This window comes from Bos indicus, chromosome 12 (genome assembly GCF_029378745.1).
Source record: "Bos indicus isolate NIAB-ARS_2022 breed Sahiwal x Tharparkar chromosome 12, NIAB-ARS_B.indTharparkar_mat_pri_1.0, whole genome shotgun sequence".
Lineage (NCBI taxonomy): Eukaryota > Metazoa > Chordata > Mammalia > Artiodactyla > Bovidae > Bos > Bos indicus.
Window position 1 is genome coordinate 69,238,769 of NC_091771.1, and position 16,931 is coordinate 69,255,699.

The 16,931-nt window shown below is 38.8% G+C and overlaps 1 protein-coding gene across 4 annotated transcripts in view; it reads right to left on the reverse strand.

Annotated features, from left to right (window-relative positions):
- Positions 1 to 2,236: 2,236 nt before the first annotated feature.
- LOC109566910 (ATP-binding cassette sub-family C member 4) overlaps positions 2,237 to 16,931 on the reverse strand; it is a 184,461-nt gene continuing 169,766 nt past the window's right edge. For all 4 annotated transcript variants that reach the window (XM_019971636.2, XM_019971635.2, XM_019971634.2 and 1 more), the window contains 4 exons: positions 15,679 to 15,851; positions 15,148 to 15,253; positions 10,427 to 10,561; positions 2,237 to 4,015 (listed from right to left, as the gene is read on the reverse strand). In XM_019971636.2, the coding sequence (XP_019827195.2) occupies positions 3,908 to 4,015; positions 10,427 to 10,561; positions 15,148 to 15,253; positions 15,679 to 15,851 (522 nt within the window). In that variant the 3' untranslated portion in view covers positions 2,237 to 3,907. The remainder of the gene's footprint in view (positions 4,016 to 10,426; positions 10,562 to 15,147; positions 15,254 to 15,678; positions 15,852 to 16,931) is intronic.

Here is a 16,931-nt window from a genome sequence, read left to right on the forward strand (position 1 = left end):
TCAGATTTGAGAAGAGAGGCTTCTATTTATCTCTAGACAAACTATCCGAAAGAAAAACCCAGATTTTCATCAATTTACATAAGGTCATATGTACCTTATGTAAAGGTACATATTAATATTTAACTCACCAAATCATCATACTTAGTCTAAATCACTGCCTTGTGGAATTGACTTCAATTGTTTCTTCAGAAAACACATTTATGCTGTTATTGAAAGCAGTTAGCATTAGACTGACGTGCTTCTATCTTTCCTACTAGTGGAGATTAAAAAGGAGGGTGGGAGGAAACTTTTGGAGGTGATTGATATGTTTATGGCATAGATGGTGAGGTTGATTTCATTGAGTGTGTACCATCTTCAAACTTTTAAAGTTGTTTCCATTAACTATGTACAACTTTTGGTATGTCAATCATACCTCAATAAAGTGGTTAAAAAAAATAAAATCTAGAACCACTTGGACAGAATTGGAGAGACGAAGTAGGATTTACTTTGGTTGTTCAGACAAGATGCAGACCTTGAACTCTATTATACCAAGAGCTTCACATGAAGCCATTTGCTATGGGCTAGAAGACAACCGTTGTGCAGAGTTCATATTTTAACAACTCAGCAAAAATAACTCCTCAGGTATAGATTATTCACCTTTAGATGACCGGACTGCTGCATTTGAATGTGATTCTACAAGAAAAATGAGGCCGAGAACTTTCTTTTTAGTTAACTCAATTGTGATTTATGACATGCAACAAAGAAGTGAGGAAAAGAAATGAAGAGCCCAACCAATATCCACCTAACCCCACTCCCCCCAACAAGAGATTTTAAGTAACTCAGAAGCTGACTTTGAACACTATGATTTGATTGTAACTATGTCTGAACTTTGTGTAAAGGGAATCATACATTTTCTTTGGGGTCAGGCTTAAGTTTGTGTTGCACCTGTGTGGTTGATGTTCAACTGCTATCATTGCTGGGTGATATTCTATTACATCACAGCCCATTTTCCTTCTGCTGTTGAAGAGCATATGGATAATGTCTAGTTTGTGGCTACTAGGAATTAGGTTTCTAAGAACATCCTTGAACAAGTGTATATGTTTGGAGCAGAATTAATGGATCTGAGGGCGCACAGTATGAGTAAATGCTGTCAAGTTGTTTTCCAAAGTTTATGTCAACATATACTTTTTTGCACACGCAGCAGTGCACAAGAGTTCCCACTGCTTCATTGGCACTCAATTCTTATTCTCAACCTTTTTAATTTTAGCTACTCTACTGGGTGTTTAGTGGTATCTTGTTGAGGTTTTAATTTGCATTTCCTTGGTAACTAATGAGACTGAGCCCTTTTGCAGTTTTTGGCCATTTGGATATTCTCTTCTGTGAAGGGCCTATTTGAGTCTCTTGTCCATTTCTCTAATTGGGCTTTCTGTGTTTTTCTTAATGAGTTTTAGGAGTTCTTTATTTCCTGTGTTACTGGTTCTCAGACGTTGGACTGCATCACAATCACCCTTAGGCCTTGTTAAGGCAACTGGGGACCACTGGTCCCCACCACCAGTGTTTCTGATTCAGTAGATACGGGACACAAGAATCAGCATTTCTAACAAGTTTCCAGGTGATGCTGCTGCTGCTGGCCTAATGACTACACTTTGAGAACATATATCCTGTAGGCAATTTAAATGTAGCAGCAGTAGGTTTCTTGTTAGTTTGGTGCAAAAATAAAAACCCCCAAACTCCAACAATTTAATACTTGATTCAATCTTGGGACCGGAGAAGGCAATGGCACCCCACTCCAGTACTCTTGCCTAGAAAATCCCATGGACGGAGGAGCCTGGTAGGCTGTAGTCCATGGGGTCGCTAAGACTCGGACACGACTGAGCAACTTCATTTTCACTTTTCACTTTCATGCATTGGAGAAGGAAATGGCAACCCACTCCAGTGTTCTTGCCTGGAGAATCCCAGGGACGGGGGAGCCTAGTGGGCTGTGGTCTATGGGGTCACATAGAGTCAGACATGACTGAAGTGACTTAGCAGCAGCAGCAGCAATCCTGGGACATAAGCTATGATTTTCCCTTAATGGAAGGGATACAGCTGGGCTTACTTCAGTAGCAACTGTTTAAATCAGTGCCACCCACCTCTCGGCATAGAGCATCTGGTGTACGTTTAACCAAGAAGAGATGGGAACGGATCTCAAGGAAACACACAAGCTTTCAATAGGAAGGACATGAGTCAGACCTCTAAAAATGAAAACACAAGATCGTTGGAGATGAAAAAATTTATTTCAACTAAATTTTGTTCCATTTAAAAAGTCTATAATGCCATTGAAGAAGAAATAAAATAGAAACATTTAACTGCCTTTAAAGATAAAAAAAAAACAAACACCCAAACAAACCTCTTAAGGCCAAATAAACACATACATATACATTTCAAATATTTCCACTGTTTTAACAAACCTCAATATTATCCTTGTTGTCATTTCAGTCTCCTGAAATAAGAACGATGACTACTACATAATTTTTGGACTAAACATTAACCGTATTATTTCTAAATACAAACTACACTCAATGTATTTGGGTAGTTTGCTGAGTATGTGGTTTTTAAGGCTTGATTCTATGAAATATCTGTTTCTCTCTGGTAAAGAGTCCAAATACCAGCTATCAGAAGGCACATATATATATAAACATATGCAATTTGAGGGTGGTTATGCCTTATTGAGAGGTCATGAGAGTACACTTAAAACCAGGGCAGTAACTTTAGTAACTTGAAATCAATACACCATAGCCACCACCATGAAGAAAAGCTAAGGACCTACAGCTCAAATCAAGTACTGTAGGCCCTAGAAGTATTGTGGTTTGTTGATCTACTGATCTGAAAGATCTAGACAAAGTGCAATTAGTGGTCAGAAGTAAACTAACCTGGGCAGGCTCATGAAAGTGAACCTTCCTGATGCATCCTGAGAACACAGGGCATAAACGAGTCAATGTAGGCAACGGCTTTCTATTTTTCTCACTTTCTATTTTTCTCTTTCTATTTAGACAGGATTTCAATGATGGCTAAACCAAAAGGCTTATGTCAGTAGAGGGTCAATCGTCATGAGAAATCCAGATGAAATCACCACCACATACTCAGGAATTTCAGTTAGCAGCATGGCCTTTTTGAAATATCACCAAGCTGAATCTAAAACTGCAACAGGTATATCAAGTCAGAGCCATGGACTCTAGAAGCTGATCAATGATCACTCATGTGTCTATCATTATCAAATTCCCATAGAGTGGCAATTTTCTGAAAGCATTCCTTTCTCTTCCATCTCTTTTAGAAGATATAATGAAATACTGACCTTCATGTATTTTAACCATTTATCTTGGGGGGTGGGGAGGAGGGGCTCTCCTAGGTAACGCGTCCTATTGTAATTTCAACTAAAGTGTATTTTTTGTTTTCCCTATTTTGTACTAGCTTAATTAGAGGTCTTTGGTGGGGAATAGTGGATCCTACTTATGTTAAAGAAAGTGGTAAGGCAAAATGGCAACTTTCACAGAGTCTTCAAGTAAACAGAATCCCTGATATAACTAGAAAGGAATATGTAATTTGGGGACAGTAAAAAACATCTATGACAACTTTGTCTTACACCTTAGAAAATGTGCTTTGGCTCTGGAGTCTCTTTAAGGCACGAAACCTGGTAGACAGTTTTTATTGGTGGCCCGTACCTCTGATTTAGATAAGACAAAAATACTATTAACATATAAATAACAATAATAATTTTGTTAAGAGCCTGAAACCACTGGGTGAAGTTGCAGGAAAAAAATCCAAATAGACTAACAATATTCTATGTGTAAATATCTGCTGCTGATATAAAAATAAGTAAAATGTAGTTTACACAGTGCAAAAACTATTGGAAAATTGCCTCTGGGACAGACTTGACGTCATGATAGAATCACAGTGCTGTCTCAAAAATCGTTAAGGCTGAGGGCTGTCCACTGGAAGCGTTCATAACCACATGGCCATTGTGAGTAATATCTGGATAATTCCTCTTGAAGTACACCTAAAAAAAAAGACAGGTATAAAAACATGTTTAAAAGTTTTCAAGTCCTCCTGCCTAAGGCAGTGCATTTCTCTGTCCACTTTTCATATGAAGCAATCACTAGCGGAGACACAATATTAAAAACCAGGGATGTATTTACTCTATGGAGGAAGTAGCCCCATTAAAACCCTCAGTGGGGCTGGGCTTAATGCCAAACAACCTGTAGATCCACTACAGTTCTGATCATTCTGATCCACAGATATGCTTTATCAGTACATTAAATTGATAAGCAAAATCATCTTACTGACTCAAAGCCTGGAGAGAAATTAAAAACGTGACAAAGAGGCTGGGAATCTAGCGTCTGCATGAGGCTTTCTCATTTTCACACATAAAATGAGCACAATCGATTTGGATGTTAATATCAGGTTGTAATCCCTATATTTTATAAACTCTGATTGACAAGCATTGAAACGCTGGCGTATATGTATGAAATATCCTGGCGTTTAATTTGTGCGGCAAAGCAGTTATAGAGCCTATAGAAATGTGATCTGTGGATAGTGGGTCCCAAGAATGAAAAGAGAATCAAAAGCTTTAACAATGACTCAACCAAGCAACTTCTCTAAAATGCAAGATGATACCAAATAATACGACAGTTCTTTGCCAGGCCTTTGAGTTCTTGAATTCTACCAATTTCTAGCTGAACTGGAAGAGATACAGGTTTTCTGATAAATGTATAATCAGAACACAAAGGAAATGAAATGCTGTCAAGTTTCTCTGTTCCACAATCATCACTTTTTAGTAGCTGTATCGTATCTTGGTTCCTTGACGGATACACATAACAAAATGAAATAATGTCAAGACTTGTGAGCTCTTATCTCCAAATGTGTTTAGGTGAAAAAGGGCTTCAAAAGTAATTTTTTTCCTCCAACGAAGAATGTGAAAAGTTTTGTTTAAGTCTTTAAAACAGAAAATGCACCATCTAGCTGAGGCTGACTTGTGTCACATGCTGGGTCGCTTAGACACACGATTCTTTCTAAACCTCACTCTAAGTCCATTTGTGGATGCTGTCAACAAAGTTATCACGAGAGATGGTGGGCTTCATATTTGAAACAGAAAAGCTCTGAGACACCTACTTTCTTATTAGGTGTACCTTTTCTCTTATTGCCTGCATACTTGCTAATCTCAAAACCACACTGCATATGAAATGCTGTATATTAAAATATCACTTGAGAAAAAGAAGAAATTCTCCAAGAATGCTTGGACCCCACTGGGTAAAATCTGAACCTATTTCCATTATAATATAAGTATCTAAAAGTAAGGGTCTTGGGGGGGCCTAACTGCACTTCATCTTCCTCTGCAATTTTTACAAAAATTGCCATACTTGAGTTGTTATATATTTATGTACAATACTGTTAGTGAAACTAAAAACAGCACTCCCTCAAAGGAAATTAGTTTCAATTTCTAATGCTTGACACACCACCCCCATCAACTGGTTCTTTCTCCAAACCACTTGTCAATGTCACTTTTTATTAAAAAATTTTATTAGCAATTTTTAACCAAAATGGTCTAAAATACTTGAAACCAAATGAAAACAAGCTTCCTGTGTGCATAAGCTCCTTGATTTGATCTTTGTCTCATCTGTTACCCTGGTGGAGCCCACACTCTGACAGCAGGAGTGAGAGAAGGCATCCTTTTCAGGGTGGGTTATGAAGGGAGTTGAGATGACTGAACGCTTGTCAAGCAGAGTCCTTGTGGATGGGCTGAGCCTGGGATGGAAAAGCCCAGTCTCACCTCTCTCTCTCCTGGGACCACTGCTGACCCTGGAAAAATCACTTAAGCTCTCTCCACATCGGCTGCCTACTTTGTGAAATGAGACAACGACCTACCTCATATGAACTAATTGATGGCTACAAACTGCAGGATGAAAACAGGGTAAGCTAAATGTTGGGTGTGATTACGATGGCGCTCAGAGACATGGCCCCCTTAGCCCACGGAAAGTAGCAGCATCATCTGGTTTGAACAATGAAAACAAAACATCTAGGAGTCCCTTGGTGAATCTTCTGATTTTATCGTCACAGTAGGGCAGGCTTGCAGTTGAAACACAGTTGAATCAATAAATATAGTAACCCAAGAGGCAGTAATCCAGGGCTTCCCTCATAGTTCAGTTGATAAAGGATCCTCCTGCAATGCAGGAGATCCTGGTTCAATTCCTGGGTTTTGAAGATCCCCTGGGAAAGAGAAAGGCTACCCACTCCAGTATTCTGACCTGGAGAATTCCATGGACTGTATAGTCCATTGGGTCGCAAAGAGTTGGACACGACTGAACGACTTTCACTTTCAGGAGGCAGAAAGGTAATTAAAAGACTTAACACTTTCTAACCTGTGACTTTGAGAAGTTACCTAGGCCCTTCTGCCTCAATTTCTTGATCTGAGGAAAAATACTACCAGATCAAAATGGTTTTAATGAAGATTAAAAAGACACAATGCCAAAGAAGTTCAAATTCAGGGCAAGCAAAACCTTAAGGCCAGTGAGTGCTGGGTTTCTTGAGACTTTTCATGTCCTACTCAGGTTTGGTTCATTAGACATCCTCCAATGTAGGTTGAAACAGTGTTTCAACTCCAACATGGAAACAAAGCTATAAACTCTCTCATGCATGGCTAAAGGTCAGCAATGGATGGTTCAAAAATATAGAGTTAGGAGTCAAGACTCTGTCCATTCATTCTCACTGAACCACTTGGCCCTAGTTTAACCTCAGCCACCCTCTAACTCCTCATCTTTAAGTCAGGTATAATGTTAGTACACATCCTGGCAGGTGTATTATCAAAGTTATCTGGAGAATTAGAGAGGATTTCTTCTTTTCATTTACCAGAATTTTGGATTTCCTCTCTTATCCTCTCAGAAGCAAGGACACTGGAGATTAAAAAGTAAGCCCAATATATGATGAAATCAGGAATGATTTGAAATCACAAATGACAAAATATCTGAATGAACTGCCTTATGCAACTGGATCCAATGGGCTGCAGCCAGCCAGACAGAAGGTACCTAAAGAGAACAGATCTGAGAAACAATGGGAGAGCAGGTCTCCAACCACCTGGTGAATTCCAAGGTGCCAATGAGGAATCATAGAGAATTGCTGTCTTTGCCTAAAGCATGTCCTAGGTGAGGTCCTAGGACAAGAGAGATTCTGAAATACAATCAGCATTGTAGCTGCCCAGCTCTATAGGTTAGGGAAAAGTTCAGGCTAAATGAGTATGTATTCTCAGTTTCTCTCTAGCACACACATGCTCACTGTCTTAATCTGGGTCATGGGGAGCGCTTCTATGTTAAAAGCAGAGGGAATTCCCTTAAGTCTGAAATGATGCGCTAGCCACAACTATCCAGCAAATATATGGTCTTAAAATAACAGAATTAAAAAGTGAGTAGTAGCAATAATAATAAATAAAAGGTAATACAGTTTGTAAAACAAAAAAAAAGGAAAAGGAACAGGATAAGCACATGATGGATGAAAGAAATACTCACTGAACAGACAAATATTATGAAAAAAATAATGTATTGAAAGAAAATGTAGTAGGATAATCAACCGGTAAACAACAGAGATCTGAGTACATTGAAACATGCAATAGTAACAAAAGATGAAACATGACAAAGTGAAAGGGAAGATAAAAGTAGTGAATGGAAAATCGGGGCTCTGAAACAACCTAGAGGGGTGGGATGGCGGGGAGGTAGGAGGGAGGCTCAAGAGGGAGGAGACCTACGTATGCCTATGGCTTATTCATGTTGATGTTTTGGAGAAACCAACACAATACTGGAATGCAATTATCCTTTAATTAAAAATAAGTTTAGAAAAGAGAAAGCAAAAAAAACAAAAGAAAAAGAAAAATGATAAATACTTTTTAGCCATTAAATAATGAGATAACTATACACATAGATAGTAATAATGAAAAAAGGAACAGCTATCATTGTGCTTAAAAACAGGAAGGCCAAATATGCACAAGTTCTTACTGGTACACAGAACAAGTCAACAGAACAGTCAAAAATGGTACTGGGGCTCCACCCTGGGAGAGGAGCCCTGTAATGACAGGAATGGTAAAGTGAGTTTTTAATTTATTAAGTAATTTTATAAATAAAATTTTAAAACTTTAAGATTTTAAAATGTAAGATTTTTGAATTTTGTAGCATTAGATATATCATTTCTTTAAAAACTGATTATTAAAAATAAAATTTAATTATTTTCTGATGCTACTCAGAAGAACTGTGGGCACATTTTCTTATTGTTGGGAGCTAAGGGTTCAATATACACCCTTTTAAAAAGTGATCCCACTTTTATATTACAAAACACTCTATATTTTCAAAGCGCTTAAGCACCTGCTCTCTCATTTGATCCCTGTAATAAGGGAAGAAGCCGGCAGGGCTGTAATCCCTGCCCTACACACAGGTGAGGACCTGAGGTTCAGAGGCCTTGGGGGACACAAGGCTACATGGATGCTAAGTGCCAACTCTATCTGTTCAGACTGGTCCAGGCTCCTAGATCTAGGATATGACATTTCATAACTTTTGGGTTGTATCTGGTGATAACATGAATAGATAAAATGAAATTTCTGTTACATACTGGGAACACAGAAACTTCAAAAAACAAAACGAGAAAAAGAAAGGAAAAAAAAACCCTCAATCAGGTCTGCTTCATCACAGAAGAAAATGAATGACAGGCAATAATCCTTTGTTACATGATGAACTGGGTCCCCTCCAATTTTACATATTGAAGTCCTAAATCCACCAGTCCCCCAGAATGTCATTTTTTTTGGAGACAGGGTCTTTAAAGGGATGATTCAGTTATAATGAAGTCATAAAGGTGGGTCCTAATCTAACAGACTGCAGTCCTTATAAGAGGAGAGCAGGACACACGCACACAGAAGGAAGGCCATGTGAGACAGAAGACGGTGCCTCCAAACCAAGGAGAGACCCCAGAGGAAGCCTCCCCTGCCGACACCTTGACCTCAGACTTCCAGCCCCCAGCACTGTGAGAAATGTTTCTGTTAAGTAGCCTACTCTGTGGTTCTCTTTATGTAGCTAGCAGGTACTTTTCTTTACTATTTCATGGATCATTTAAAAGGGTCAATCAGACAGTGATTCAGCTCGCCTGTACCAACATTTTCAGATATCAACAACGAAGTCAAGAAAACGTGACTTGGAAGAACCCTTTTGCAGATGTTGAGTTTTGTTTTCAAATGATTGAATTCTGTTAGAGTGAAAAGCTTGTTGACTCAGGCTAATCCTCTTGGTGTTACAGCTCTGAAGTGTACATTGATTTCTGATGTTTTTACATATTAAAAGTTGACAATCTGACAGCCTGTTCTCTTACGAGGACCAGGTATATATGCAGAAATGATGTTAAGAAAATACTCAACTGGGATGGGAATCAGGATATGTATTTATGTCTTTCTGTAGAAAGTGAAAGAAAGTGAGATTCCTGGCTGTTTTGTGACGAGATTACACAGGGAATCCCAGAAGGATGATGGGATCTTAGCAGGAAGTTCTAACCGGGAGACACTCTAGTGGATGAAAGTGTTTCGTGATGTGAAATTTCAGGGATAAGAAAATATAGCGCTCTGAGTACAGCTTCTCTATATTTGCATACAATATAAGTGATTAGGAAAAGTTCAGAACACAGTCTCTGTTGTCTCCAAACTCTTTTAGCCAGCTTGGTGACCCTGCCCAGGTACTGGTCTTCATTTCAAAGAGGATGAATGAGATAAAACAATGACAGAGAATTCAGTCCACAGTGTGAAGGCATTGTGAATCCTGACTTATCCTGATGACAGTTTCATCTTCTAGAAGGCAAAGGAAGCATGGGGGGGTGGGGGGAGGTAGGGGGTGGGGGGGTGGTGGGGCAAATGGACCTAATTCTAAACACTGAAGAATCAGGAGGAAAGTGACATACCATGGAGGAGATTCCCTTACAGATTAGAAAACAGAAGTGATTCACACATTTCCGTGCTAAATCTTTCTAGACTGATAAACAACATTCCATTTTTTTTCTCTTCCAACACTCAAATTTCCAGGATATTCCTCAACAGCACTTGCATCACAAATGTGCTGAGCACCAATCAGAATGAATGTAAAGGGTCTGCAAAATGAGACTATTCTGTGTTCCCTGAGAATCTGAACCCAGAGTCCCAACGTGTGGCCAGTTCAATCCGAAATCTCACTTGTGTGAGCACATCCTGACCCCTCCCCCACCTCTGCTGTAGATTCTCAGCAGCCCTGTCTTCCACCTCAAAAGTATTCTTAAGACCTAGTCATGAAGCTTTGTCTCTGAAGGCTTGTAATTGAAAAGGGCACAGAGTGCTTGTTACCAGACCCCTGGTGCCAGAGCATTTGAGGAGTGAACCATGGAGACGAACTTTAATTACAACTCCCCACAGTGGGCTCACCTGTTTTGCTGTTTCAGTGAGGGCAGCGGCCTCGGCCTTGCCCAGTTGTTGCACCATCTTATAAAATAGGCTGTCTCTATTTTGCAGCAAAACATATGGCTCATCATATTCTTTCAGTCTCCCTGAATCCAAAACCTGTAGATCAGCAGAAAGAAAGCATTAGCACACAATGTTTTGCAGTAACATATTATAATGCAGACAATATTTCGGAAAGGGGTAGGACAGGGAGAACAGAGAATCTATTTGGGTGGTAGCACTGGCTGGTGTTTAAACGGTTTGATTACCCTGTTTTACCAGGCAGACAAAGGCCTAACCCGACCTTTTATTATTATAATGTTAAAGGAAGAAAATGAAAGTTTCAGACTATGATTACTTGCACTCGCCATATTATATTCTGCCCCATGGGGTTGTTATCATTAGTAAGTGCTTTTAGCTCTCAGACTCTGAGCTTTGAAGGCTGTTTATACAGATACACAGAGTTGGGAAATTTTTTGATTCAAGAAAATCAAACTCAATCTAGCTACAAAGTAGGTTGATGTCATATAAACTGATGGCAGTAACCTGACACCAAATTAATTAACTCCACGTTGGTTTCACAGAATCTGAGCAACACTGGGGGGACAAAAAGTAAACGCTTCTGGAATTTCTTTGGGTTCCTGGAATATTTCAGGTGCTGACTTTGGCTGTAGCTTATTGCTCTGAGTGAAAGGCTGACAAAAAGAGCTGCTACGTCAACAGCTTTAGCTGAACTGCTCAGCACAGAAACAAATCTCTAGAAATCCAATTTTCTCTTTGGATGAGACTAAAGAAGCAATTAAAAAACTGAGCTCTAAATTCCAGCGATCCCTGCGTGCACAGCACACGAGGACAACCCAATCTGAATTCCCGAGCATCTGAATTTGTTGTCGCAAATTATCTTTCCTTGCTTCTTGTTCTTTCTTCAGCTGCCGGCCTTTTGGGCATTTCATTGCTCATTAATATGTCCACTAATTAGAAACTGAAAGGTAGAGGAAGGGGCTCTTAACTCTGCCTTTCTGCTTATTAGTGGCTTTGCTTAATGGTTTCAGAGGGAAGGAAGAGTCTGAAGCCATTGGCCCAAATGACGTACCTAGGAAAACAGTTCTGATGTTAAGTGGTACTTAGTTCTTCATTTAGGTCATATTTAGAGTAAATGCATCTTTGGAGAATACGCTGAGACGCTAAGCAGGACACAGGTTGTTTTTCCACATCTAGGTATTATAGTTAACTCTGTCCCAGGGTATTTAATCGCAAACATTTTATTAAGTCTCATAAAGGCCATTTTCCTGTTAAACTTTTGTTTACTACTGGGAATCCCTGCTAAGAGGAGGCCTCACAAAAGAGTTCAAAAATAAATGAATCTGTTACATCTACATAATTATTAAAATGTCCTATAATTTGACATGCCAATTTCTTTGCCCTGAATGTGTAATTTTACTTAAGTATAGCATTATACAGCATAACCATTCTTCCTGATGTTGAAGAAAAAAAATGCAATTTTAAAACATAGGTCTCTCTCATGCCAGAGACTAAATTACTTTATACAATGAAGAGCTTCACATTCTTCAAAAGCCACAACTTTTAAAAATCACCTCTGAGTTCTCTGACTATAAAAACTATATATTTTTCAATAGAAAGCAGTAACATTAATATTTTTCCAACGTTCTACTTTATTCAAATTTGAATGAACACTAACTCTTTCCATTTTCTTTCATATTGTCTAAAACACACGATGTCACGGACATAGTAGTTCTCAGCACTACTCAATACCTAATAAAGGGAAAGGCAGGAAAAAAGTAACGCTCTCAAAAAGTAATAAGATTAACAATATAAAAGGCAGAAAGATCTGTTTGACCCTTAAAAGTATTAGCAATGTAATGATTGTGCATAAAGGCAGTTTTTTTTTTTTTGTGGGTGGAGACAAATCCAGGTGGACACGCGACAATAGTTCCTGGTTTTCGGTTACCAGGAAAACCTTACTAAAACAAGGTTTGAATTGATAAGAAAAGCAAAGAATATAAAAACCATAAGATTGCCTACAAACAGAAGAGGTGGGATCTGAGTTTCTCGCCTCTTGTTTTTTACATCATAGATTTCCAAAAAATTCTCTAACTGCAGACACTGACAATATGGGCAACAATACTGTTAGGCCAATAGTAGATTTTCATAGGCCAACTTTGCTCATATTACCAAGGAGAATCTGGGGTGATCTGAAGACTGGAGTATGCAAGGATTGGAGGGAAAAGCTGTGCTACTGGCTGAAGACAAAACAGGACACAAGCAACCAGCTAATTCTAAACGGTATACGAAGGAGCATTTAATGTAGAGATAGTGCTGAGTCGTAGAAGAAAGAGGATTTCTCATTTGTCTGTCTTGCTCCACTGTTTTTTGACAAGAGAGAAAGTAAGGAAGATTACATTAGCTGTCATTATGACTCCATCATGTTTAATAAACTTAAAATTGAGAGAACATCTTTGTAAAATAGAATTCTTAGCCTAACACATTAATGGTGCTTAATGAACCAAAACTGGGTAAATCCCTTTGGAGAGTCAACACATAAACAAAGCTATTAATTAGGTCACAGTTGTTTCCCAACAAGCCTTCTGCTTGATGTACTTACAGTAAACAAAACCATATCCATCCGTCTTTGTGCAGAAGTATTCATCAGTGCAACAAAATGTGATTATTACACCGTAAGCGCTTGTAATTACACGACCTTATGGTGACAACACTGTTGGCCCTGCCCTTCATCAGCATCTGTCACTTCCCCAGCCCCTCCCCAACTGAGGCTGGCCGCCCGCTTTCTGGAGCATTGGGCTTTGTAGCAAATTGACTTGTCTTTATGTCCACATTAAAGCTTTAGGAACACTTCCTGGAAAAATTTCCAGAAAGTAGGAATACTTTCTGAAAAGGAATACTTTCTGCAAAGGATACAAGTGGGGGCATCCCTCAGAGAATTATGGGATTCATTTCTAGAACACCATGAAGATGTGAATATCACGATAAAGTGAAGCACTCAAATATTCTGATTTCCCAGGGTGTATTGAAGTTATGTTCACACTACATTGTAGCCTAGCAAGCCTGCAACAGCATTAAGTCTGCCTTAATTTAAAAATACTTCATTGCCAAAAACCTGCTAACCATCATCAGGGCCTTCAGCAAGGCAGACTAATAACATCAAAGATCAGTGATCACAGATCAAAGATCACAGATCACCATAACAAATATGATAGTGAAAGCAGTGAATGTGGAATAGAGCTGAGAGTTACCAAAAGGTGACACAGAGACATAGAGCAATAAGCACATGCAATTGGAAAATGGACTTGATAGACTTTCTCGACTTAGGGTTGCCACAGACCATCCATTTGTAAAAACTACAACACCTGCAAAGCACAGTTAAACCAAGTATGTCTATATTTCTAAATCACACAAGAAAAAAACTGTCTCAAAAATGAAAGCTTTGAGAAAGAACATTATTTATGGTGTTTCTTTTTTGCCAAATTGAAAAGTTGACTGGTAATCAGAAGTTTTAGAACAAAACACAAGGTTTAAATCTGGGGTGGGTGGAGCACAGAGGACAATACCCCACCTCTGAAGCTGCAGTATGCGCATCTCTTAGGTCCCATCAAGTCTAATCCTGTCCTGCCTACCAAAGGAGTCAGCAACTGCCACCAGCTCAGACCAAGATGTAAGCAAGTGGCCAAGTTTACACTTCCCCATAGGACCTCCCCGTCACATCACTGATGACCCAACCAGGGAGCCCTAAACTGAAGGTCACCCAACACAGGAGTGGGAAGGGGAGCTCCACAGTGAAGGGCAAGGTCAACCACGGAAAAAAGTCCAGTCACTGCAAAGGGGAGAGGCTTCAAAGAGAATCCTTGCGTTTCCCTTCTCTCTCCATCTTCCCCATTCACCCACATGCTCAGTCTCCACACCCGGACACTAGCATTGACTTCTCTCTCTTCCCTCAGATCCCACGTTCAATCCATCACACAGTCCACTTGGCTCCATGTTCTTCTCGATCCCAAATCCAACCATCTTACCATTTCCACTGCTACCACCTTAGCCTAAGCCACCAGAGGGCAAAATTATGAGAGCGATGTCTGGAGATCTAACCTAGATAGTTGCTAACTAACACAATTAGCACAGTGTATCTTTTATTTTTCCATGCCTCCAATTCCTATGTAATAAGATTTCCTAAATTAAATGCTATTTGTTGAAATGCTTCGTTTTTCTCACTAGGCCTTTTCTCAAAGACTCCCCTCAGGAAATCTTGTCAATATTCCAAAAGCTGAGAAATTCTGCAACCTAACCTGACAACTTCTAGGCAGTCTAAATGAAAGGCTGATTTTATGATTAAGGGAATCCAAAAATCCAGGAAAAAAAATCTGTGACATAGGGGAAATGACTGTGTTCTTGAACAGTGAAATTTGAAGCCTTGCCTAGCATCTGAATTATTTTTCTGGTTTTTCATCTTAATGAAAAATAACAATTCAAACAAACTTTTAATATGAAAATATAAAATTACTATATATGTTATTTAATAGCACATTCTAAAAGTGTGGGTCCATACTGGAGTTACTGTCAAGAATAAGAGGAAAAACTAACTAACTGGACATTACTATCATGTTTTACACGGAAAGATACATTGAAAAATGGAAAATAAATGGAAATAACTGAAATAACACAGGAGAGCGTCTTACCATTATCTTGTCGCTATCAATAATAGTATTCAATCTGTGTGCTATGGTTAGCACAGTGCAGTGGGCAAATTTCTCACGGATTTTTTTTTGTATTAACTCATCAGTTCTAGAAACAAAGAAGTTGAAGTTATTAGTTTGGTAAAGACAGAAAGAGCAGACTTCAGAAAAAATTACCACATAATATTTTCGTAAGACTTTTAAAAATCAATACTTTAAGACATAATCTTGCTCGTCAAAAACTGAGTAGAAAAAAGTCTCTTTAAAAGACTTTTTATAAAACAATGTAAAACAGTCTTCCTTAGAAATTTCCTGAAACTATCAGGAGCTGGACTAGAAATCAAACTCTCTTAGGATGCCTCATAACAACATTAACACATTTTGGTATCTTTCTCTGTTTTCTAAAATTAATGTGATCAAGAGATAAATGTGGGCAAAAGAGAGCACTTAGAACATTTCTCAGCAATATTCTTTTATTTTCCTTTTACCACATTTAAACTTCACATTTCAATTTCATGGGCCAAAGCTCTGTACCTTGGATCCACATTGGCCGTGGCTTCGTCAATAATCAATATCCGATTTTTCCTGAGGATAGCCCTGGCAAGGCACACCAGTTGTCTCTGTCCAACACTAAAGTTTGATCCGGATTCTGCTAATTCAGTATCCATTTTACCAGGAAGATCTTCGATGGCTTCCTTCAGTTGCACCTGTGGATACAGAAAGAAGGACATTTTCCTAAAGGTACTACTACTAAAGGGGACAAGCCTCTTAGACTTAGTGCTTTGAGGTCATCAGGACTTCTTACATGTCCTACATGTACAGCCAGGTGATAGGGAGAGCTCCTTCATATCAGCAAGGAAGACAGTGGAGTCAGTGAAGGACAGAAAGGTCTCAGTGACCTATCCTGCCACAGGACACCTACTGGGGACCTCACCTAGGGACTGGTTCAGAAAGTCTCTCAAAAAATGAAGCTGTTTCTCTCAGTGTGATTTAATCGGGATCTTTATGGCTGACTCAAGTTTCCCAAACTACATCCTGCAGTGGAGTCAGTACTCTCCAGAGAAAAAAAATGTTTTTAATTCCTGCAGGAAGTATGGTTCTCTAAAGACATAATCCTATGAAGAATTCATTTTGGAAGGTCTGAAAGTTTAAAAAAAAAAAATTCAAACAATGACTAACTGTACAGCTGTAACCCTTAAGCCTATTCAGGGGGCTTCTTTCCCAAGTTTAACACTATACTACTAGGCCACTCAAGGCTGTTTAACTTCAACATCGTGAAAGTTTCATAATGAATGAAAATCTTGTGAAACACAAGACACAACATAATGTTTTATTTCCCCCGCCTATGGGAGTGGACAGTGTTTAATCCATTGTTACAAGATTAACCAGTATTACAAAATTAAAAAGAAATAAAAAAAACTTTGACTGCCAAAGATAATCTGCTTTCAGAACCTAGAAATACTGGCAGGAAATTGTGACACCTCAGAATCAAAATGCTCAGAGTTGAATTCCCTATAAATTGCAGATTTCAGAGCCTGGAAGACTGACACTAAATGACAAAAGGTACAAATTCAAAACAACAATGTGAGCAATTGGTCACTGGGATTTGTACAACAATGACAAAAATATGACTTCTTTAAAGGAAATAAGCCACACTTTTCTGAAATGAAGAGATCAAGCAATTATTCAGTAACTATTAAGTGCTTACTTTTTAAAAGCAAAAAACTGAGGCTGGGTCACATGAGGAATATTTAAGAACCTCTGTATGGTTTAGAAACCTAGAAAGA